The sequence below is a fragment of the Chamaea fasciata genome, unplaced genomic scaffold, assembly GCF_029207755.1.
Source record: "Chamaea fasciata isolate MVZ Bird 193981 ecotype frontalis unplaced genomic scaffold, bChaFas1.0.hap1 SCAF_4, whole genome shotgun sequence".
In the NCBI taxonomy this organism is placed as follows: domain Eukaryota; kingdom Metazoa; phylum Chordata; class Aves; order Passeriformes; family Sylviidae; genus Chamaea; species Chamaea fasciata.
The window spans coordinates 76,304,549-76,329,030 of NW_027094089.1; the positions used below are offsets into that span (position 1 = coordinate 76,304,549).

Genomic DNA, 24,482 nt, shown 5'->3' on the forward strand with positions numbered 1-24,482 from the left:
GCCCTGAGGCTCTGCACAGATCTATCTGAAACGATTCTCAGCTAGGAGGACTGCTGGTTTTTCTCAGAGGACTATTCAACAACTCAATGTATGTCTTATGTTGGGAAGTGCCTGAATATCAGGCCAAGAAGAAAAAAGAGGATATTTTCTGGATACTTTGACACCTAAATTACTCTGACCGGTTTTAATTGCCAGTACAAAATATAGGCTTTTCCCTACTGAAACGTGGGTCTTATCACAAACTTCATACCCCACCCACCACAACCCCTCTGCTTGGATTTAGCAGCTGCTTTCCCTTGTGCTTGCTGGCTGATCAGAGGGTGAAGACTGGGGTCAGCCAGCACAGGTCAGCTCCTGGTTTGGGGGTCCCAGAGCAGCTGCCCTCAAATGGCACAAGTCATCCCAAACATTCTGCAGCCTCTTCCTTGCATTCAGAAATGACAAAGAACACCTGTGCTGCTGCCATCAAAGGGTTTTGTGCGTGTGTCAGTGCAGCATCTGCCATGTTATTTTCCACTGTACAGACATCATGGCTGCCTTGCAGGTGGACATCACTGTATTTTCTCCTGGGGGTGATTTGATATAGGGAGGTGCCAAAGGGAGCCCTGTCCTGAGGGGCTGCATGTGAAAACCAGGGTCACTGTTTCAGGCAGGTACCACTGTGTACACAGCCACACCAAGCCATCAGGTGAAAATGTGCCTTGCTGGAAAATGCTATCTGTTCCCCTGAAATCCTCCCTGCCCATAAAGACTCACTGCTTCCTGAAAGAATGAAGGTACCACTAGCCCAGAGAGCTAAGTTACTTGGCCAAACATACCGTGATGACAGCTGCCGCCACAAAGACTGACTCTCCATCCACCTGAACATCATCTCCAGAATTCAGCTTCTCTTTCAATTCCTTGCAAGTTTTGGCATTGGCAGAACGTCTGAAAATGCCCCTAGTAGAGGGACCTTCATGGTACAAGAGGAGCAGCATATCCTAAGAGAAAACCCAGGTGTACTTTAGAGCCTAACACTTTACCCTCTTGTTTGTGCATATTATAGATCATGTGTTGTAATGCAATTAGCAGAAGACCAAGTCAGTAAAGGGAAGAAAACAATACAAGAGATTTATCCTGATCTATCCAGGGACAAGAACCTGACAGCCAAGCTGCAGATACAGTTCATGTGGGCACAATTATTGTGACAAGTGTCAGCCCAGGGGACTCTTGCAGTGAGTGAGTTCTAGGCTACTTAGCATGGCAGGATCCACTGATATTGCCCCTTGTCAGCTGGTGATGACCTGGAGACACCCATTGAAACAGGACAGATGTCTGTGAATGAAGTGACAGGGATTACCCAGGAGAAAGTTGTTCCCACCCTTGTTACTGAGCTGAGTCTGGATCACAAGTAAACGACGGTCCTCTTCCCCATTCAATACTCATAAATGCTGCAAGTGGCTTTAAATTTTGGGCTAAACACATGAAGTTTATGTCATGACAAGGAGTCCAGGCTGCTGCTTACCATGATTGGCTTGGGAAGGATTCCGTCAGGACAGACAGAGGACAGGGACAGGCCGAATAGTTTCCGTGGTGTGGTGGGTGACTGTGAAGGAGGGCTGCCCGTGGGGGTGCTGGTGCTGCGGCGCAGAGCCCAGTCAATCAAGGACTTCTTCTTCTTGGTGTGTTTCTGCAGGGACTCTGAAAGAAAACACAGACCTTCATTACACACCTGTCTGTCCTCCTGCTGGACAGTGAGTGATCTACAGTGAAGGCAGAGTTCCCAGCAAAACAAGCACTTTCTACCCCCACCTGCACTCTTAATGGGGATGGTTAGGCAATATACAGCAGTGAAACTACTTGTTCACTTCTCAACCATCAGCAAAACTCTCAATCACCATTCTTCAGGGAACCTTGCTGTCTCTGCAGTGCAAGGATGACTTGACTCTTGTGAGCAGTGATAGGCCTTGAGAAAATGGCATGAAGCTGAGACAGGGGAGGTTTAGGTTGGATCTCAGGAAAAGGTTTTTCACCCAGAGAGTGGCTGAGCACTGGAACAGGCTCTCCAGGGCAGTGGTCACAGCATCAAGGCTCTCTGAGTTCAAGGACCGTATGGACAATGCTCTAAGTGGATGATGGGGTTCTTGGGTACAGGGCCAGGACTCAATAATAACTGATGGTTCTCTTCCAGCTCAGCATTTTCTATAATTCTATTGCCATGACTTGCAGCTGAAGACTAATGAAGGACTAAAAGCTAAGTCTGAACTATTGCACAGAGAAATTTCACCTCTCTGCAATCTTTTCCTTTTTACATTACATTCAGGTACGAAAGCAACTCTGGGAGGCATCATGTATGATGCCAGAAGAGTTCAGCACTGCACTGGAGAGCAATAAAGTCTCTATCTGGCTGTACCACACTCCTGCAGCCCCTACCTCTCCTCAGCTGCATGGGAGCTTGGACTCTGGGTTTCAGGACAAACTGACACTGTTTTTCCTTTGGGAGCTGAGCAAGGAAGGAAGCCTCTGTCCCATCAGCCAGGAGAGTGTTATTGTTGGTTCTTCGTTGCTGGTCAGGAGAGTCCCGGAGACAGCTCAAGGCGATGCTGAAGGGATGCTCGTGCCCTGTTGAGGAGAGTTGTGTAAAGAGCAAGCAAAGATACAGAGCAATGGCAAAAACTCTTATTATTGTTGGAAAATTCTAGATTTCGTGATCTCCATGATGAATGCTTAGAACTTAGGAGGCAAAATTCAGTGGTTTATTTTAAAATGTTTCTTCTTTTTCTGAAATCACCCCCTGCAGATCTGTAGCACTCTTTTCCATTCTGATTATCCTAGAGAGGCCCCCATATACACACCTACCCTCCCTCAAGCCTGAGGAGTTTCTAAAACCTAAATACAAATTGTTAAAATAGAAAGGTTTCAAATAAACAGCCTGCGAAGGCATTGATGCAAGTGGCCCACATGTGCTTGTGAGGTCAGTTTGGTATTGGATTAAGGTAGCAGTTTAGAAAATAACAATCCAAATACAACCAACTGGATTTTCAATATGATCCAACATTTTGTGTGGAAAGCAGTTTCACTATTTGTGAACTGAAATGCAATGAAAACTAAGTAAGTACCAAAAAAGAAGGATAAACATGTTGGCTTCCTAACTAGAGGTTTTAAAATCACTAATAGATCATCTAAAAATCTGCTTCTTTCAATTGCCAAAGTGCTTTGCTCTAGATCTAATACACTCTTACTGGATGATCACCTGACTGCAGCAATTAGTTTGGTTCTGACAGAGCCCAAAGAGAAAGGGCCTGGGAAGTGTCAGGCGATGGTCTGTCTGACAGAGATCAGTGGACACTTCTATCAGAGACAGTGAAGGTGGGCTGAGGCTGCCCTTGACCTCCTGCTCTGCCTGTGAGGAGATGCCTGCAAAGCTGAGCAGGAGAGTATGACCAGCCTCCAAGCCTGTAACCCTGCAGCCAGAGGGACTGAATTAGGCTTTGAGGCATGCCCTACCCCTGCACCACATCTGCTGCAAAGAAGGTATTTCTTGGGCCAGCTTAAAGATCTCCCATTTATTTGGAGCGTCTCCTGAAAAGTGTGATGGGCTCCCACCCAGAAATGAACAGATTTTCTTGGAAAAGGGAGGTAAATGTGAAGTTTTTCAAAGATATCACCATGCTTTGATTAAATGTGGATGCTGAGATGATAAAAGCCAAGTGACATCTCACAGCAACTTGATGTCACAGCTTACGTCAGCAACAGTGTCCCTACCATTGTTTTTTAAGTGAAGAGTGCAATGTTTGTGATGTGCCTCTGCCACACACGCTAAGATAATTTATCACCTGTTCCTCTGGTGCCAGAATTAACCACCAAAATGACGCTCAATATGGGAGGGCACTTACCAATGAGAGGGTAAGCAGGCTCATCTTTTCCTGAGACCACACAGAGGTGATGTTCACTGGTCCTGCCCTGTTGGGTGAGGAACAGAGAAGAGAAGAATGTTAGTTGAGGGGGGCCAGAGTGAAGGTCCATGAGGTTGCTCTCCACTCAGAAAGCAACAGACAGCAAATCTACACTTATCCACACCCACACTGTCCTCTGCACCAGATGTTGCCAGCATCCTTAGCTAAGATCTGTAACCTGCCACTTACAGGGAGCCCAAGCTGTAGAAGGGTCTTCTTCATCACACTCTCTGCAGTTTCCACACTGGACACATTGACTGAAGTAGTCTAGAAAGGCAAACAGAGAAAATACAGGAAGCTAAGACAAAGGTGAGAAGTTTGGTTGCAGTTCATTGTAGCTTCAAAATCTGGGGAAAATGTCACATCTCTGTTTAGTTACTGTCTTTACTAAATGTTCATGGTCGGATGAGCAGAAAGGATGATGGCTATACAAAATGAAAGCTATTCTCCACTACTTCTGTCCTGGGTCTATTATACCATCCAAAGATTTCATCCAGCAGAAATCACAGGAGGTGGGTGGTGCTCAGGTGCTGTGTTTGATCCCATCAGTGTTTGGCTGATTATAGTGCCACTGTCACTCAAAAGGATGATGATGGAACATGGCAGTGCTCATCAACCATGAGTGTCAGGGGTCACTCTTTGAGGGAAGAATACCCAGGAGGCAAATGTGACCCACCAAGTTCGGTATGAAGCCAAGAAATGTATGCTAGACTGGGACACATTCCAGTAAATTAGTTCAGGTCAACACACCAGTGACTCCGTGATCAATATCCTCAATTCATAGCACTGGAAATAGGAATTGACTGTGGCACTCAGCCACAAACTGCTCATGAATTTTGAACTGAGGCAAAAGGAAAAGAGAAATTAAGTCAGAGGTGAAGAATAATCTTAAAAATTAAGTGCTGTTTGGTAAGGGTCTGGCTACTTCCTCATTTCTCAAACCAAAACTTTTCAAGTGGTCTTCCAAGTGGGAAGGATGCAGATACCCAGATGCACACTTTCTAAATCTTTTTATCTGGGACTTGAATTTGAAACTCGAATACCAGCACAGCCCTGCATTCCCTCCCCGTACTCCACAGGCCCCTGTGTAGACTTGATCTGATGAGAAGGTTCATAGCTTTACTTACAGAAGAACAGTTGTCATCATCCAGCACAATGATCTGAAGGGTCAGATTGTTCGGATACTCATTTTGTTTTACCTCATTAATATGCCTGAAAGTCAAAAAAAAGGGGAAGGGATATAATTTCCCAACCGAATTTGAGAAGGGCTGTAAAATTTGGATGGGACATTCTTCTTGGCACTGTAATAAATACAGATTAATTATGACATATATGAATGTAATGTTCATAGTGAGGCCACATGCTCTTACTGACTTCTTTATCTTTCTGGAGCACAAAGACTAACAATCCCCCACATGCAGTACTTCAGTGTAGGTAGATATGTCCTGCATAATACCTTCCAGTGTTCCCTCAGGATCATTACTGTTCTCCACAAATCAGATTTTTTCCCCCCTCTTTGTCTCTATATAAGCACTTCTGTCTGGGTGTTAGTGGAAGCAACATATAAAACATATAAGAAAAAGAAAAACTGTAGCCTCTAGATGCAACGTAATAAAAAATTTAGTTAAAGTCAAAAAACATCTGAAGAATCAGTAACACTTATGACAGTTCCACATTGATTAGCAAAGTCGACTTCCAGCTCCAAAGGAAAAAGGATACTCCAACACTATCATCTTTTGATGGATCCCCTTTTTTCCCAACTGTTAACACCAATTTTGCATTCTCCTAGGGACATCTATATTCAGATTTCAAAGGTGGATTTTTCAAACAGCACTTAGCACTTAACATGCTGAAAATTGGAGCACAATTTGACAGGCAGTTTTCCCTAAGGACTGTAGAGGAACCACCTGGAAGGAGGATGAAAGGAGGGTCACTTACCACAGTAACGCTGACAGCCATCGTTCTTTCACATCAGCTGAGCTGAAGACAAAAAGGGAGGCAGATCGTCAAACAAGTGCTGAATGGGTAAAGCCTTTGGAAACTCTACCCAATTTCATTTATATATGGCTGTAAGTCAAAGCTGCTTCCTGCAAAGCCCTGGAACAAAAGCACAGTCCTTTCCTTCTTCTGTTCTATTTTAACAAATAACAAAAATAATAATAACAAAAAAAAAAATTCCCAGGAACAAACTGGACCAGGTTTCCTGTCAGACTGGTGAGCATTCAGATAAGGGACAAATCCCTTTCTGTGAAGTTGAAGTTAACTCATCTTGTGGGCCCTCATTATTTTAGCAGTGACCTTTAATTGGTATTTTCTTTCTGCTAGTATTTCCTTCCCAATGTCTGCTGTTCCTAGAACTATTGCTGCCAGCACAGGTTGCCCGGGTTTCAGAGTAAGGAAATGGAAAAGGAAATGGGCCCTTTAGCCTCAGTCATTGTTTCACTTGACACACGGGAGGCCTGAATAGCTACTGGCATGCAGAGGGAGGTCACATGTCGGATAAGATACCTGAAGGTGACAACATAGTTGGTGATAGGCCAGCCAATGACAAACGAATTCTCAGGACTCATCTTTTTCTCTGTCACTTCACTGAGACAGGTGCTGGTCCACACTTCACTCAGATGCACTTGCTTTTTCAGCTTCAGGCTGGAGGACGATCTGGAATGGAAATTATTAATTCCTTAGGCCAGAGAATTACATTTGGACCTCCAGAGTCTGATCATGCTCCTTTTAAGTCATGCAGATGCAGTTAGAGCTCTTAATTTATTATGTGACAGAAGGGTTCAGACAGAAAGTCAGTTTTGTCCTTCTGCCTCTTGCCTGCATGGTGTATCTTCAAGCAAACTCGTAAGGAAATGGGCAAAACTGATTAGACAACATTTTTCTTCAGACAAATGGAGTGAAACATTAATACCAAGAATAATTTGTGAAGGTGGAAGGGGGAAATGCCACATTTTAGATCCAGATTTCCAAAGAAGCATTGTTTTGGCGGCTGCTGAGTGTTCCACAAATAGATCAGAGCTTCACAGAATCTCATGAGTTGGAAGGTGATGACCCACATGATCACTGAGTCCAACACCTGGCTCTGCACAGTACAGCCCCAAAAATCCCACCACGTGTTTGATTTGCCAACAACATCTACTGAGGAAAAGGAATGAGTGGGAATTCCTCTTACTTGGATTTGGCAATGACCAGCACATCACTGAACAAAATCAAATGTCTTTCCTGGGTCTGCAGGCCCACCGTTAGCTGAACTCGATCATCCAGGATGAAAGTGGAGCCTGGGCTGCTGAGCACCCCACTTGGGAGGCCATTGTCTGAATGGGAAGAGGAAGGAGTAGTTTCCCTGGAAGAATAAGAAAAATCACAAAACTTTGTCAGAAGCTTTCCTTAGAGGGTTTTGTGATTGGACCCAGGCATCTGTTTTGGAGAAGCCTGATGGCCCCGTGCTTCTCCCAGCCCCTATTGTTCTCTATTATGACCCACCTCCACCTGCCTCTGCACAATTAACTTTACCAGCCTTAGTTAGAAAACTGCCTAAATGCCCACACCAAATCTTGCAGATTAAGCTGCTGAAATAGTAGTTTTTGAGTAATTTCTCACTCAGGTAAAAGACTTACTTCCTGCACATGTGTGTGAGCTATGACTTGAATGTGGAGAGCCCATAGCTCATGGCGTGGCTCAGCTGGGCGTGGTGGGCACTGCCTTTTCTGCGCATGTTTTCCATCCAGACTGAACAATTTGTCAGCACAAGAGTTGCAGCAAAAAGAAAATGAACTGCATGTACTCATCTAATTCCAGACATCTGACTCTGGCTTGCCTGGCTGCCATCCAGCTTGTTGTTTCCACTGAGATTGATATAGGTACTCACCATTTCCAAAAATCCCTGAGGGATTTTGCATGTTGACTGCAGTCAGCATGGCAGCATGGGGATTGAACCAGACCCTCTCCCTATGCTGTCCCCAACGGCAAGAGCTCTGCCAATTGCAGTCTCCTTGCTTGCACCTCAGCACCCCACAGAGCACCTCCTCAGCACTGCTCCAGGCTCAGGTCAGCTGGCACACAGCAGCTCCTACAGCCATTTCTGGGTCTCAGCATGTGGGATGTGCTGCGTGAACATGGAAGAATTCCTGTTCACACAGTGTGTTCATGTGCCTGGGCCTGACTTAATTTGTGAATCTCTGAGACATGGCCTTAGACAGAAAAAACCTCACCAAGATAGTCCTGCCTCTACACATAGACAGAAACACATATCTTGCTTGTAGGCAAGGATACTTGCCTTCCCTTCACCCCTCAACAATTTTGCTCCACCCTCTACTGCTCTACTGCCCTACCCTCTACTCTGAGGACGCTCTGCACAAATAAATAAAAAACCACACGAGCTGTAAGTTTAGGTTTTTTTGACGTTGTTGGTCTTAACTCAATTTCTACTGGCCTCATAACCAAACTCAGTTGATTTCACAGGAGTGAGGTTAAACCAGCCAGCAGCTGCTTTACTAAAATCCTCCTCCAGTCACAGGAACACCAGTGCTCTGGCAAACAGAAATTCCCTCTTCCCTCCTCCACAGCCACCAACAAGTGAATCCTTGACTTATGCAGCTGTGGGGCTGTAAGTGAGAAACTTAATCACCTTTAGATATGTTATTAAAAGCTCTCCATGTCCATCAGCTGAGCAGTGGGAGCCACAGCATCTTACAATCCCAAGCAGTGGATTTCCTAAAGCTGGAGGATTACCCAGCTTTATAAACACAATGGCAGGATAGCAAAAAAATCTCACTGATGCTTTCATGGCCTAAGCAAAGATGGCATTGGACCAGCTCCCTCCATAACAATCCATCACAAGAAACATTTAATGCTTCCCTCCCTCATGAGGATGTTCTCCAGCCAAATAAAGTCAAAAATTTGTTTCTCTTCCTCACTTATTTTTCCCTACTGCAATTTAGAGGGGGTGGGAGGAAGGAAAAAGAAGTCACATAACTTTTTCAAATGACAAACACATGAAAATCAGTCCTGCCCTTCACATTAAATGATCCTATGAGACTGACACCCCCCACTCCTCATTCCAGGGAAGCAGGCTGTACTCTGCATTGATCACCGGTGGTATGATACAGAAGGGATATTCTTCAGGAGGGCTGGTCCAGATCAAAGTGCCAATCAGTTCAGCTTTATCTTCTCTTTCTTACAAAAAAAGAAAAAATCAAACTAAACAAATCCCTCAGGAAATGCTATTTACAAGACTGCTATCAGAGCAAGGCAGAAAGGACCATGGTATCCCCTCATCTGTCTGTAGCAGTGACACAGTGATGCAGGAGGGGATGAGGTCAAGGAGGACTCAGCTCCTGCTGGACTGAGGTGCTCAGGGCTAACTTAGAACACTTAGTGTTTCAGCAGAAGATGTGCAGAAGATGTGCACGTCTGGCATGTAGCTCCTTGACTCTGTCTGGTGACACTCCTGGTGCCTCACACTGCAGGAGCAAAGCATCAGCAGATACTCAATGGAGATGCAGGCATGGGGGCAGCTTTCCACTACCTGAGCTGGTAATAAGGAAAAGCTGCTGTCCCCTGATAGGGACATGGCTGAAAGATGGAAACAGGAGTCAAAAAGGTATCTTTTCTACCTGGAATGGGACTTTGATTTGCCAAGAGCTTTAGTAATGGCAGATGAGGTAGATCGTCTTCTTTGGACAATGGGCTTCATCTTCTGCAAGACAAAAAGACATTCAAATTAGCCAGGCCACCTTGGAAGCTGACATGCTCATTCACTCTACAAATTTTCTTTTTGTCTAGCTAATAATCACTAAATCTCAGTACTGAAAGCCATGATCTGTGCTGTCAGACACCTCCCTCCCCTTCCTCATCATTAAAACACTGGCCAACTCTCACATTTATGTTTTCACAGCCAAATCTCAAAGTAATTATATGAATAAACAGAGAAAAAAACCCAAAGTATGAAGTTCAAGAAAAACTTCCAAACACTCATGCCATGGACTCGTTTGTTAAGGAAAGGTATAGAAGTACAATTTAAAACTGGACCAGACAAAGATATGAAGAGCATATAATACTCTAGGAAGTTGTGTTTTATCAGCTGGAGGAATGGATGAGGTTCCTTAGTATGTTTTTCTCTATTTTCATTTTCCATGACTCACAGGTTCAGCACACAGGTTGTTACTAGGCCCCTCTCCAGGCAGCCTAACCTCAAGACACTTGAGTCTTTTTTAACAGCCACAGCCACCAGGCCTGGTATAACACAGAACTGGGGTGACTGTAATCGTGAGACCTGAGAATTAGAAATTATAACTATCCAAGTCAACATATACAGAGGTCACAGGTCTCCTTTTATTTGCTAAATAAATTTTGTTCTGGAGAAAGATGAGAGGTTTTAGCCTGGGAGAGAAATCCTTACATCAGTGACTCTTGATTAGTAAGCATGGGAAAATCTGTCCTGTGGCTCATTTCTAATTTCAGCATTTGCCTATGTTGGAGCTTTAAGTGCCAGGGAGTTCTGAGCATGTTGAGACTTACTGATCTTTTGACTTCTGAATGTTACAAAATATGTAAAATTCTAAGAATAAAAGAAAACATGAGGGAGAGCTCCTATGGGGAAAGTATGTTGCTTTTGTTAACTGTATACTTTTCAAGGTCTGTGCTGAACAGTGAAACATTCTTTGCATGTGAGCTCACTGGTCCCATCTCTGAGGATGCAAGGCTGTTACAGCTCAGCACCTTATGACATTACCATTCTTGTGATGTCAGAGGAAGGTATTATTCTCAAATCAGTGGTGGAAACACAAAGGACAGGGCCATTTCAGTCAATTTGCATGACTGGTGTTCACCACATTGTGTCTGGTTTTTCAGAGCAAACTGGAAGGCTGGCTGGGGCTGGGCAAACAGTATTTGCTTCTGTTTACCCTCCCTGGAGCTACAGGAGGTCAGCACAGCTGCATGACTGTCTCCAGGGGTTTGTGTGAGAAAATAAAAGTTGTTGGAAGTGATTTAACGCTGTTCAGAAAGGAAATCCATGGCAGAGCCTGGAGTGGGGTCCAGCTGCCTGGGAAGGGACACATCCTCCTCATCTCCCATGTAGTTTACAAGACACCATTTGACTTCTGCAGCCAAGGACCTGGGAGTCCTACAGGCCAGAGCTTTCTACAACACAGACTCCTGACTCCATGCCTGATAGGTCCAACAGAGGCCTCCAAAGCACAAGTGACCTTGTGAAAAAGAATGTATGATTACATAACTCAAAGTTGGAGTGGGCCTGTATATGTGATTTAATAAATCCATTTCCTAATATATGAATATTCAGGTTTGCAGTATCAGTAGTGCTCCCTGAGTAGGTTCCCATGGTACATGAACATGTGTAGATAGAGGCAGATGGATGGCAATTTCTCCCTCATACCCTGCTATGACACTGCCAAACAAAAAAAATCTGTCTTTGGAAGTTTCACAAGGGGAACTGAATAAAAATAACATCATCTCAGAAATGCTTGTTTTTATAAAAGGAAGTCCCTACTAAAACAGAACATCTGGCTTCTGGAAGTGCCTTAATAGGATAAAATGTTCCTACAAACATAATGCAGCAAAGCATCAGTCATGCACTATCTCAAGGTGGGAAGCAAGGATGGGTGTGGGTGCCTGGGGGCAAACGCCAGCAGCTGCCAGCTGCAGAGGTCACTGATGAGGACAGGGTGAGCTGATGCACCTCTGTGCCAGGGACACTGCAGATTACAGCAATGTCTTCAATGGCATTGTAATAAACCCTTGCTCATGATAGCATCTCCTGTGACAAAGAATCCCACGGCACACAATACCTCTCTGTGAGTAAGTCAATCCTTTTGGCCACTCCAAAACCACTCTCTTCTGGGGTACAACTGGTACTAAAGACATACATGACGGAGTTTTAGTGTAGGAGGACATTTATCTTGGAATAAATTTCAGGGAGTTGGTACTGGTGAATTTCTTCTTCTGACCACTGGGAAGGCTTTCAGACCATTTCTAAGTGGTGGCTGCAATGCCTTCCCACCAGCCTTGTTTGAGGACCTGCCCTACAGCACCACAACAGCAAGCACTGGGCTACCCCAGTCTAACAAAGACAGCACTGTGAGTTTTCAGTGAAATTCTGTGACTACAGGACACAAGGTATTCCCCATACTTCATCTCTCTGGAAAAAATGCTGAGATCATCAGCTGCCCAGAGGTCCTGCTGCCTGATCCCAAAAAGACTCTAGGCAAACAAAAATACTGCTTTACAAGACCTCAACCAAAGTCTCTTTAACCCTAGCCAGTGACCTTTGGAGGACATCCCTGAGATTACAGAATTCCCTTACTGTAGGTAAGGCAATAATTTTTGCCACTTTAAAATGATCATCTGATTGAGGGAATCTGACATAGCTAATTGTCACAATTTCATGGTTAACATACTTGATTTGCATATTTAATAGAGGAATAATAAATTGTTCTGCCGTTGGTTTCAGTAGGCATACAAAGTGAAATTGTGTGCACCCTCTCTGCATGAGAGAACCTAGCTGTATACCTAATTTTAAACAATTTGAATGTGTATGGGCCAGCCCATGTAAGTGATACCTTCTTAAGAGACTGCTGGACCAGGACAGAGTCCCCTAACACCTTGAGTGTTCTCACAGTGCCATGTAAATACACTCTGAATCCAGCATATTTCTAAGCTCTACAGTTTTATGGTGTTTTTGCAAAAAAAGCCCCCCTCCCATCTCACTACACAGAAGCAGCATTACAAATCCTCTGTCTGATGTTGGATCCCTCTCACCCTCCTGCCCAAAGGCTGGGCTCAAGCAGAGCTGGCTGGGCTCCAAGGGGGTGGCTGGTGGCTCCCAGCCAGGCTCACCTGGCTGCCAGCACCACTGGGCAGCCCTTGCCCATGAGCATTGCTCGTAGATGAAGAGGGGACCTCATTGTGCTCCTCCACGTTGGAGCCAGGGAGTGCTTTTCCTGGAGGTCAGTTCTGCTCTCATTCACTGGGCATGGAATCAGAGGACCGCTGAAGGACATGGCGTGATCTCTGTGCTGTTTTGGTGCCATGGAAACAGATACTCATTTACCCAACATACTCTGGAAGTGCTTGAACACTTCTAACACTCTGGACCATGTTTGTGCATTACTCATCTCTGAGCTGCCGATTTTAGCTGTGTGTTTCTTGGCACTGGGGAGGTTGTGAGTCTGATGCCCTTCATTCCAGATCCATGTATGGTCTATGCTATCGGCTCAGCTGGCCAGCAGGAGTGGGGTTTTTTTTCCCCCACTGACCTCTGCACTTGCATGTTATTCTCCAGATAGTTAAGGTGGGAAGGAGCTGAAAAATAATGACATCTGCTTAGCACAGGGTGGATTTTCCTTCTGACAATAGCTGGTCAAAGTTTGCCATGCCTGTGGCACTGGAATGACGCTCTTTGGTTTAGTTGCCATACAGAATTGAAAAAAAAAAATGTTTAACAGGGCTATTTTTCTGCAAAACATAAATTGAAATATTTGTTTCAGAAACACTGATACACTGTTTCTTTGAAAGCACCCTGTGCTTTCTTCAACCCCAGCGCTTTAGGTTGGGGTTACTGCACCCATCTCACGCTTCCAAGGGAAATTTGCTGCTCCCAACACTCTAAGCTGCCATGTTCTGTTACATCTTTAGGCAAAGCATTAAACTGTCAGTGTCATTCTCACCTCATTAGACAAACAGTCCACTTCCCAGCTGCAAAGACGATGAAAGGGTATCAGACGCTCTTCGAAAAAAAACACCCCAATTTTTACAATTATGGACTCAAGTGTCCATTTCATGCTGACATTCATATCTGTCAGGGGGGCTTATGTTGCTAAAGAGAGAGTAAAACATGGGCCACAATGTCTTTGATTATTTGGAGCATCACAGATTGTTCAGAGCCTGCAACATCAACATTATTCTTATTTTTGCAGACATGTTAGGAAATGCTATGTTCTTACAAATATTCTTACAGTATCAGCATGTGGTGTCAGAACAGATAGCAGATTGCTGCTGTTGATCAGCAGAGAACAGCTGTTAGTGGTCTACTGGAACAGGGCAACAGTTACTGTATAAATGTAGCACATGGCCACTTAGTTCTCAGGCAACATTCAAAAAAATACTTAAGAACCCGTTTAAGAGTAGAGAAACAATTCATCATTTGGACTTGGATCCATCCATGTGAAAACAACTGCTGCTGTTCTATCCGATAATGAGTTTACATTAGCAGGGGCATGCCTATGAAAGTCTCTTAATGAGATAATGTGGGGCACTGCTGCCTCCTGCTCTGTTCATGTGAGGGTTGGATGCTCCTACCGCGTACCCATGTCAGACTGCTGTTGCATTTCTAGTTAGAAAATGCCATTAGAGAAAGATAACGAAACACAAGGGGAAATTATTCAGTGCATAAAAGGGAATCAGGCATTCTGTTACATGAACTGAAAAAACCTGGACTTGCCATTGTATGTGGATTTACACTTAAAATGAGTTTAGGGAAAAGTGCACTCACACGGCTGCTGTCTCCTTCACCCCTGCTCCCAGACTTCATCCGCCACTCAGCAAACTGTACAGCTTGAACGTGACCCCTCAATTTGGAACAGTTTTAGCAGGGGCTCCAGCAGCTGTTGTCTTGTAGCCATTCCCCCTTGCTTCAAATGGGAAATCCATCACAGGGCACCCACTGGGAGGCAAGCCAGCTGTCTGCCCTGAGTCTCATCAGGGTGCTGTACCAGTCTGCCAGCCTGGTCTTGGCTGGTACTGCCTTGAAAAGCTATACTCCTTCCTACCTCATGCCATCAGCTCCATGGAAGAGATATGTTTTCTTCTCAGCCTTGGTTTCCTGCCCAGCTCAGAATAAGCTTGAAAATGCTCCACTTCTTCTCCAAGTGTCTCTTAAAGGTGAATGTTTGGAATTCTAGGACCAAAACAAAAGCCTGGTCTGTGATTTGTTTTCTACACTGGTTTCCCTCTCTTTGCATAGTTCTCAGCCAGGGGAAGAAGATTGGATCATCGCATTTACAAGGACTGGCTGAGGGAGGTGGGCCTGTTCAGCCCTGAGAAGAGACATCTGAGAGGTGACCTCATCAATGACTATCAGTACCTGAAGGGAGGGTGTCAGAGGCTGGAGCCAGGCTCTGCTCAGTGGTGCTGAGCAGAACGGCAAGAGGCAATGGGCAGAAATTGGAAGTCAGGAAGTTCCATCTGAACACGAAGAAAAACTTCACTGTGCAGGTTCTGTGCACACTGGAACACATTGCCTAGAAAGGGTGTGGAGTCTCCCTCACTGGAGATATTCCAGAACTGTCTGCACACAATCCTGTGCACTGTGCTCTGGGATGAACCTGCTTGAGCAGGAAGGATGGACCAGAAGACCCAGTGTGGTCCCTTCCAGCCTTACCCATTCCGTGATTCTGTGAAGATGCCATATATAGCAGAGACACACTCCCGTGATAGTGGTCAGGACTAGGCATTGCTAACTACCTTCCTTCCAGCTCACTGCCAGCCAGCAGGCCAGCATGACCTGACAGGGAGAAGGGAGAAGACTCCAAAATGGAGCAGGCCCAGCAAAAAACATGCTCTGTATGAACCACGGTTTGATGTGAACTCAGAGCTAAGAAACTTGGGTGTAAATATTTATCTGAGCCATTTTACACAACTTCATCTTCCTGTCATGTTTCACTAACTGCTTCCCTCTCCCTTGCTGCTAATACACAGCTCCAAACAAACTAAAATATTTCTTAAAATATGCAGAGCCTGGTGGCAGTAAATCAGTTTGCAAGGACACACTTTGAAATATTTCCTTTTCCTTCCAAGAAATGGAACCCTGCTGGTTTATTTTGAAGTGTCCCATATAAGCAAGACTGGGAGAAACAATTCTTGTCTGCCAAGACCCAAGTGGGTTTTCCCCTTGGAGGTGGAAAGGGATGTGGCTGGGGATTAGCTTAATTGACACTAATCTGTTCCATGCCATATTTTTTTCGCTTGTCCCATGGGAAGCAGTGCCTTCCTTGGGGTCTGGAGCGATGCCAACAGTGGATGGCAATGAGGGAGGATGTCCTGCAAAGCAGGGAGGGGAGTGTCACCACACAGAGCACCAGTCTTCCTGACTGAAGCAGGTCTTTCTGAGCAGCTGATGTAATGGGGATATTCTTAAATGGTACTGGGCTGGAATCCAAATAAGGACACTTGGAACTTGTTATGCCTTGGGGCTGTTTTTCTGGCTACTGAGCACAGCCTCACCTTGTCCTCCACCAACAATGCCCGTGCCTGGAGAATAGCACAAATGTTTGGTCTCAAGACATGGCACTGCTTGGGGTCCCAAAGCAGAGCAAAACTCTCAACTGTCACTCAAAGACAGGCACCTGAAAAAGGGCCCAAAACCTTTAAGTAGGAAGGAAAACCACAGCTCTCATCCATCAGCTGTGCCTCTGTAAAAAATATGGTGCCCACCTGCAGCTCTGTGCTGCCTCACTGAGGTCCCAGAACTAGACAGAGAGGTGAAAACTGATGAATACAAGAATAAAAAAAATATCCTGCTATTTCCAAGCCTCAACCCTGATATAGTGTTGGTGCACAGGATATCTGAAAATTATGGGCAGCCTCTGCTGAGAACCATCCACAGGTGGTCTTTTCTCTGCAAATCTTGGGTTCAGCAAGAGAGGGGTCTTTATGTATTCTGGGATAGCAACAAAAAAAAGCACTGCACAAAAAAATGCTTACTGCTGTTGAGGATGATTCTTAGTCATGACCTGCATCAGGAGTAGACCTTGAACATCCAAAGGATACATTCAAAGTACTTTCTGCATCAATATCAATTTGAAAAACTTTGAACAACACAAATGCAACTGTCTTCTCTGTCAGTAGCACAGCAAATAGCTAATTGATGGAAATTGAAGGGATCAATAAATATTGATGTTGATTCAGAAATACTTCTGAATTTTAAGAATTTGGCTTGGCAAGACATGAACAGCTGCTAGAGGAAACACTTCCTTCCCCCTTCTAGTACTGGCACAGGAGATTGAAAGCAGTGAGAAATGTAAAACCTTGTTTTCCAAAATTTCTTCACCTTTTCTTGGAGGTCCAGACAGTTTTGTCACAATTCTGATGTCCAGGGCCAAGTAAATTTGAAATATGTATCAACAGTGGATTAGACCAAACAGCTGGCAGCTGTTGGGATTTTCCTGAAAAGCTTCTTCCCATGATGAAAACCCATCACAACAGATTTCTCCTACATGTTTTGATATCATTTTGTATCAGGACTGTTTCCTCATTCCTTTCCTTCCTTTGGACCAATGCTGAAAGCCACCCCAGGGTCATCTCACAAGGAATTCTTGCCTCTATTGCTCTGAAGAAAACCTCTACAGAGCTCTACACACACATGTGGTCTCTAGCCTTAAGCTGAGGTATGTTCTGACAATGAGCATGACATCAGTTATTAAAAGGTGACTACAGGTACTACTCACATGGGAAATCAGAGGGGGCACACTTTTATAAATTCCTTTGGACCATTTAATTTAGGTTGGTACTATGGGGTAGAAGTTTCTGTTGTGAAGTTGTATATACATAACATTGGAAGGGAACTTGCTGAGTTTCACAGTATAAAAATTCATCAATGAGGCCAAAGTAAATTAAGAATCATGTTCTTTCTTTAAAAATGCAAATAAACAGTCCACTGAATTGAACTTTGGCAAAATGAAAAACTTGCAGAGCAGCCAAACCCGAGGAACAGAAGAATGTAACACATTCCTTAGTGTCTTTAAAATAACTTCTTTCCCCCCTGCCTCTTGGTTCAAAACCCCTCCTCCTGCCATATTAAAAATTAAAAACTCATAGACAGCTGGGTCTGCTCAGCTGCAGAATTACTTCAGCCTTTCCATGCAGAGTTTCTGAGCATGAGTATGGTGGTCCAGACCCTGCTAGGGCCCAGATTAACTCACAGTGCTTGAAATGCAGACTACTCAGGTCTGGTGTGTGACAAAGGAAAATATAAACTGCACAAGGAAGAGAAAGTGCAAACCACAAGCAGTTTACGAGGCAGAAATGCTCCAGGTCTCCTGAGCAGACAGTGCAGCTCCACATGACGCTGGTTCCAATCCTCACCTCTCCCAGACACACACCCAGGGCAAGGTCAAGGTGCCAGTGGCCCACAGCACCCCGGGAGAGTGACCAAAAACTCACCACCCTGAAAACCACCTTGAAATTTGTTCAGGGATAGAAGGAGTCTGGTTTCCGAGTTTCCCCCAGCCCTAATGCAAACTTGCCCGAACTGTGCTCCCCAGGGAAGGTCCCAAGTTCCCCCCGCATGACTGATGCTGCTGCAGGCAGAGGGTCAGTGGGTGACCCCAGCCCCTCCACCAGGCCACTGCCAGCAGCCTTCGGTGCCTGTGAGCTTAAGCACCGAGTGAACGTCGCTTCATGTTGAGTGATGGTGCCTCTCATCTATTTACAATTATTAAATCATTTTATTTGCAGCTTGGCCAGAGAAGGGACTTTGAGAAGAGGCAGCTCTGTGCATCTGGATTTCATTAGAGCTGAACATTAATCCCTTTATGCCTTATAAGCATCCCGTTAGCATTGTACAGACTTGGTGGTTGTTAAATGGCATTTGCAGAGCTGGCTGGCTGAAAAATGGGTTAATCAACAGCATCTCTGCTAGCACACACACCATGAAAGGCATTTTCCTCCTTCTGTTGCTTGCTCATCTGCCTGTCAGCATCAGTGTGGGCACACTCATAGTAGCATTTACTGTCAAACTGCTTCTCAAACCCCAGGATAGGTTTGTGCTGAATTGCAGGATTTAATTCCACAGAATTCTGCAGTTGATTGAAATGAAAAATAGACATCCTAGCCTCAAATGAGGATCCAAACATCATGAATTTCAGTGGAGATGTGAGTTTAAAGTTACATGAGCTGGGCAAATAAAAGTAGGTTTTGGCTTAAACAATCACACCTTTTTTGCCAGTTTCTGGAGTTGCAGGAAGGCATTAAGGGTTGAGCAGTGATAGAGGCCAAGAGAGACACATTGCTCAGAAGCTGAGAAAAGGTCAAGAAAGGGAAGGCAGGAGCATCATGTGAGCTGAGCCCATGTGAAACAGAAGGTGCAAAGGAGAGGTTTGAAAACATAGCCTAAAGAGCTGCCAGTGGGCTGAGAAAGGGAAGGAGAGAAGCTGATCAGGGCTGGTGAGGAGCTTGAAGATCAAATAGCCTGGAGGCCATGGGAGAGTTTGCCAAGGTTAGCAAAGAAATGTGCACATTCTTTTACTAAAAAGAATGCTATGAACCAATGCAAATCAGGCTATGTGGCCTTAAAGAACACGTCTCGTTCTTTGATGGCATGAGAGGTGGAAAAATACAAACAGTGGAATCACTACTATGCACATAAAGTTCCTTAAACAAGGCTGTTATAATTATTCCACAGGAGCAACTGTGCAAGCCACTGCAGAAACTCAGAGATGAGCCAAGGAAAAGAAACAACAAAGGCAGAAAATCTTGTTCCCTTAAAGGCAGTAATAAAATGCCAGTGTTCTGCAGGGGATGGGGGTGGTGAGAGTGGGTATATCGTCTCCTGGCAACCAGAGTAAGGCTAAAACAGAGTAATGGTCCCTCATGTCCCATGCAAGGGCACACGCTGGGGTTGTGGGGGTTGGATCTGTGTGACAGAGGGGCAGCACTGAGGCACAGAGGCATGGAGGTTCATCTGTCCCCAGGAGCACCTGAAGAGTGGCCATGGGGCTTTCTGGAGATGATGTTCTCTGTGCCTTCATTTCCAGTACAGCCTGAAGGGGCATGCAGTGGAAAACTTCAAGTAACAATCCTTTTAAAGAGAATTATTCTATTCATGTATTATTCCCTGCTTTAATTTCTCACAGTATTTCTTTTTCACTTTTGCCTTGACATCTACTGTGTGAAAACTGTATCAGCTGAAACTAGGCTAAATACAGGACATACTGTGCGGTACAGATGACCCCAAAGGCTTCCTAATCTGCCTGTTATGCTCCATTTCCCATTACTTGGGCTTAACATGTTTATGCATAAACCGATACCTCCAGTCATGAGTATTTTCATGGGTCTTTGGTAAATGCTTTATAATTTGAAACAATCTTTCCGATATTGAGGTGTTCAGAGCAAAAAACAATTATCCAGCAAGATTTACAGAAGAGCTACCTAGAATTTATATTTGCCATTACTAGGCTGTTAGTACCTACTAGTTTTACGAATTATCAGGAGGAAAATTTTCCTCACGTTGAGTAGTAGCGTCTTCACGAGCAATCCCTACACAAGGACATGTGCACATCCACATCCGCATACACACATATACATGCACAAAGCTCCTTGGGTTATAAATTTCCCAATAAATGTAGCAGACAACTTCAAAACCAAACCAAACCAAGCCTTTAAATAGGAATTATGAAAAATAAGTTTTAAATCACAAAAACATCCTGTTTTGCTTCAGTTTCTCTCTCACATGCCACAAACTGGGCTCCACCCTAGCTGTTTTCCAAGGGGCTAACTATGGGTGCCTGGTTTTGGAAACTCTCATGTCCTTATCTGTCCTGCCATTTGCTCTGTGGGAACATGAGGGGAGCAGTACTGCGCACAAGCAAAGAAGGGCTGATCCCTTGTGCATGGGCACTGAGCACCCATCCCTGTGCCAGTTCCTCTTCCCACAGCTCTAAGACACCTCAGGAGGAAATGCAGAGAAGAGGAAGATGGAAGTGGGGTTTAATGGTATTTAGCTTTGTTTTAAACCACAGTGACTTCCAGCCTCTGGATGAAGTGGAGAATGTGCTGTTAAGGAGACTTTCTGTTTGCTCTGTTTGATGTCAGCACCCACAGTGCTGACACTGCCTTGAGGAGATGTCAGTCCCTCACCAGCAGCACACAGAGGGGTAGGGGGAGCTGCCAGGGCAGATTTCCTGACTTAGGTGAGAAACCGTCCATGTAGCTCAGTGTGCACTACAGCCCCACACTTGACCACGGCCCCTGGGTGACCTCTGTGTGCCAGCTCCCAGGCTGACACGTGGGGTGTCCCCTGAGCAGTGCTACCAAGCAGCTGATGCTCTGCCCATGTTCCAGAGGCTGCTGAGGGTGTTCATTTGAGACAGGTGCAGTGTGACATAGGTGTGACTGCACACAGGTAATTCAGGACACAGGTGAGCAACAGCCTGAGTGGCTGAGTGCTGCCGGGGGTGTTCTCAGAGGTGTTTGTATTCAGATCTCCTGGGAGCTCTTTCTCCAGCAGGAGCTGTATGGTGTCACGGGCAAGAGTGCAGTGAGTAGTATATGGATGAAAGTGAACAGATCAAATACAGGAATCTGGGGGTGTTTAGGATGGTGCTGCCGTGAAAGAGGGGTGCTGAGCCTGGGGCAGGCAGGAAGGTGGATTATGGTGTGCTGATGTAATGCTGTCCACTACGGACTAGGACTAGGAAAGGATCCATAATGATGTCTGCATCAGAGCTGCAAATCAGAATCCTAGGCATTGCAAGCAGGAGAGGATCTGAGATCCCTCATCGCTGGTCATGAGGAACAAGCATCCGCTACATCTTCAGGTTAATTAAGAGAAACCATATTTGTGGTACATTCCTCCTCATCATCTCCCACACCAGTGAAGTAAAACCAGTCTGACTACACAGGTGGTTGAATCGCATCCACTGGTTACAACCTAAAAGAGTTCCAGCCCCTGGAGCTAGCTCCTCTGCAAAGACAAGGCCACTTCCCAAGACTGAGGCCAGCCCAGTTGAATTATAATTAAGGAAGGTGGAGCACAAAGAAGCATAAGCAATCACCTAGACCAGAGCCATGTCAAGTGATCTACACGTGGGTTCAGCCAAAACCTAAAGTGCAACATCGCTTAAAGACAGGTAAAAAGAAAGGAACTATGTCCAGTGCTGTTGTTTCACAGACCTTCGTTGAGCACCCAGAGACTGCAGGGGAGACACACACTATCATAATATATCCATGCCTATCCAAAATCAGGCTATGCAACCATCGAAAGTGTGGTATGATGCTTGAGAGGGATTCCCTGAGGCCACTGACTCTCAGAAAATGTAAATCTTTTTAAACAGACAAACGACTTATTTTCTTCATGGAAAGAATCCATGTTAATTTTTAAAACCTCACTAGAGGGCGACAAACAGATGGGCTACAACCAAGCTATTGCCTGTGCAGGCAGTGAGATCTTGGAGAAAACTGGTCAGCTGCAGGCTCGGGGGGTAGGTTTAAAAGGTCTGTGCTTGCCAAAGCAGCCTCCTGAACACCTCTCTCTGGTTCACAGACTAAATACTTCTCTTTAGCTGTTCACTGGAAAGCAACAGCCCAGGGGCCCAGGAAGTTTACCCAGGAACTGGGTGTGAGCCAGGTCTCAGCGAGGCATTGGCAGCTGTGTCTTGACCAGGAACATTCCCATTTGTACATAACCCATCAAGAACCAGTGGCTTAATGAGCGGAAAGTCATGCTGGACAAGCTGATGACCAGGTCCTTGAAGACATCAGTGGAAGGCTGAGGTGGAGTGCCTTGCTCCTGCTTTGCACATCTGGGGAATACAATCTATATAGAGCTCCGTGCTCCTGCAGAACCAGGTGCTCATGGCTGTACTGCTCAGGCTGTGCAAGTGAGGCCCTGGCTGTGATGCTGAGGCAAAGAGCACCCTGTTAAAGGTCCTTGTTTTCCATCGTCTGCAGATAATGTGGAGTTGCCACATTACAGCAACACCCTAGGTGACAAAAAGGCTTCAATAGGCAAGGGTCTGCTTAGGAAAACGAATGTTAAGGTAGGTTCTAAATATGGAGGAACATCAGAAGATAAAGGGAAATCCAGCCACCTGTGTCTTAGGGCTCATAGATAAAAACTTCAAGTGGTTCTAAAGAACTGGCAGCAAAAGCTGCAATGAACCATCACTCTGGATGACAAGGATTTTGCTGGCTGTGGGCACATTCCAGCCCCTGGCAAGCATTACAATTAGCTCCAAAATTATATATATATATTTTAACAGAACTTGCCATTTATTCCAGTGGAAACTCCCTGCAAAGAAAATTGTTCCACTCAGCTACTGTTTGTGTTGGATGATTCATTTGAGAATTTCAAACTGGCATTTTGGGAAATGCTTAGAGTTTTCCCCTCTTATTTTCCATTATTTCAGGCTAACCTTATGGTAATACAACATTTTGTTGCTTGTTCTGTTGAGTTGAAAAATCACCAAGGGCAGCTGCGGTTCCGTGAAGCCCGGGCAGCCCTGTCCGGCCACAGCCGGTGCCGCCAGCTGCCCTCAGCAGCTGCCGCCGGGGAGGCAAAGGGACGAGGCAGCGATGGCAGGGTACCGTTCCTGTCCCTCTATCCCGACACGAGCGCACGGGACGCACCTCCGACAGTTCCCCTGGAACAGCGGCGGGATGCAGCAGCGGCTCTGCGAACGCGTTTCACCGTACCGGCGCTCCCAGAGCCCCGCGTCATTCCCGTCCCGACCGCGGGCACGACTCCGGCCCCGCACACGCACCGGACCCCGCGTCCGCCGCCCCCCGCCCGTCCAGCGCCTCCCGATCCGCCTCCGCGGAGCCTCCCGGCGCCAAGAGCTGAAGGAGTCCCGCACCGACCCGCAGCGCAGCCACGCCGGCGGTGGCGAGCCCGCCCCGGTCCCGTCCGCGGCGCTGCCCCCGGTACCTGCCCGGCTCCGCGCTGAGCCCGCGGCGCAGCTCGGGTCGCGGCCGCGCTGTCATGCCCGCGGCGGGGGCGCGGCGCGGCCCATGGCCGGTGCCCGGTGGCTGCTGCCCGGTGGCTGCCGGCGGCGGCCCCAGCGCTCGGTCCCGGACCGGCGGCGGAGAGTGGGCGCGGGGAGGGGCGGAGCGGGGCTGGGCCGGGCCGGGCCGGGCGGGGCCGCGGCGCCCTCGCCCTAGCGCGGCCCTGACGGCCGCAGGGCCGAGCCCCGGGGCCCCGCGGAGTCCCTTCGGCTACGGGAGGGGTTCTGAGGCCGCCCCGGAGCTGCCTCTGCCCCAGTTCGCGGTGGCCGCGATGAACTCGGTGGGCGCTGCCCAGGAGCCCGGGGCTGGTACGGAGAAAGAGCGACCCACAAAGTGACGCTACGAGATCGATTTTCTGGGCGAAGGCGGTGGGAGAGCCAAAAAGTGACAGGAGCCGCGACAGCCGGGCACGTGTGTTCTGGAAAGGCCACTCTTCCTGCACGCCAGGGCACCTGAGCACTCTGTTTCCCACTCTAGGACTCTTAAGGCTCCTCTCATGGAGATTTTTGCCATACCAGAGAGAGCAGAGTGGGGTGTAGCAACCCTCAGAGACTGGTCCGAGCTCCTGCTGGGCTCCATTTCTGGTGCTGCCTAGGGTGGGGTCTGCCCGGGGGCTGTCGGCTATTGCTGGGGCTTCTAGTACCAGTTATCATACAGAAGGCAGGAGAAGCAATAGGGACCCAAGTGCGTTCCCTTTCTGCCCCCTCGTCCCCTACAAAACCCATTTGAGGGTTTTAGTTGTTGTAGTGTAGGACGTTTCCTTTAGAAAGTTTTCTATCTGCACCGCAGGGAAATTTTATGTCTATG

At 46.4% G+C, this 24,482-nt stretch overlaps 1 protein-coding gene across 3 annotated transcripts in view; it reads right to left on the minus strand.

The window, feature by feature from the left end:
• LOC136288666 (rho GTPase-activating protein 20-like) overlaps positions 1-23,762 on the minus strand; it is a 29,001-nt gene extending 5,239 nt beyond the window's left edge. Inside the window, exons 1-11 of one of the 3 annotated variants that reach the window (XM_066182121.1) lie at positions 23,599-23,762; positions 9,554-9,636; positions 7,111-7,281; positions 6,444-6,593; positions 5,874-5,915; positions 5,063-5,147; positions 4,125-4,202; positions 3,876-3,942; positions 2,413-2,601; positions 1,505-1,680; positions 819-980 (exon numbers count right to left, since the gene is read on the minus strand). In XM_066182121.1, the coding sequence (XP_066038218.1) occupies positions 819-980; positions 1,505-1,680; positions 2,413-2,601; positions 3,876-3,942; positions 4,125-4,202; positions 5,063-5,147; positions 5,874-5,915; positions 6,444-6,593; positions 7,111-7,281; positions 9,554-9,633 (1,200 nt within the window). In that variant the 5' untranslated portion in view covers positions 9,634-9,636; positions 23,599-23,762. Of the gene's footprint in view, positions 1-818; positions 981-1,504; positions 1,681-2,412; positions 2,602-3,875; positions 3,943-4,124; positions 4,203-5,062; positions 5,148-5,873; positions 5,916-6,443; positions 6,594-7,110; positions 7,282-9,553; positions 9,637-14,725; positions 14,814-23,598 lie in introns of those variants that run through there. The other 2 variants (XM_066182120.1, XM_066182122.1) reach the window with 2 other exon arrangements.
• Between the last annotated feature and the right edge of the window lie 720 nt (positions 23,763-24,482).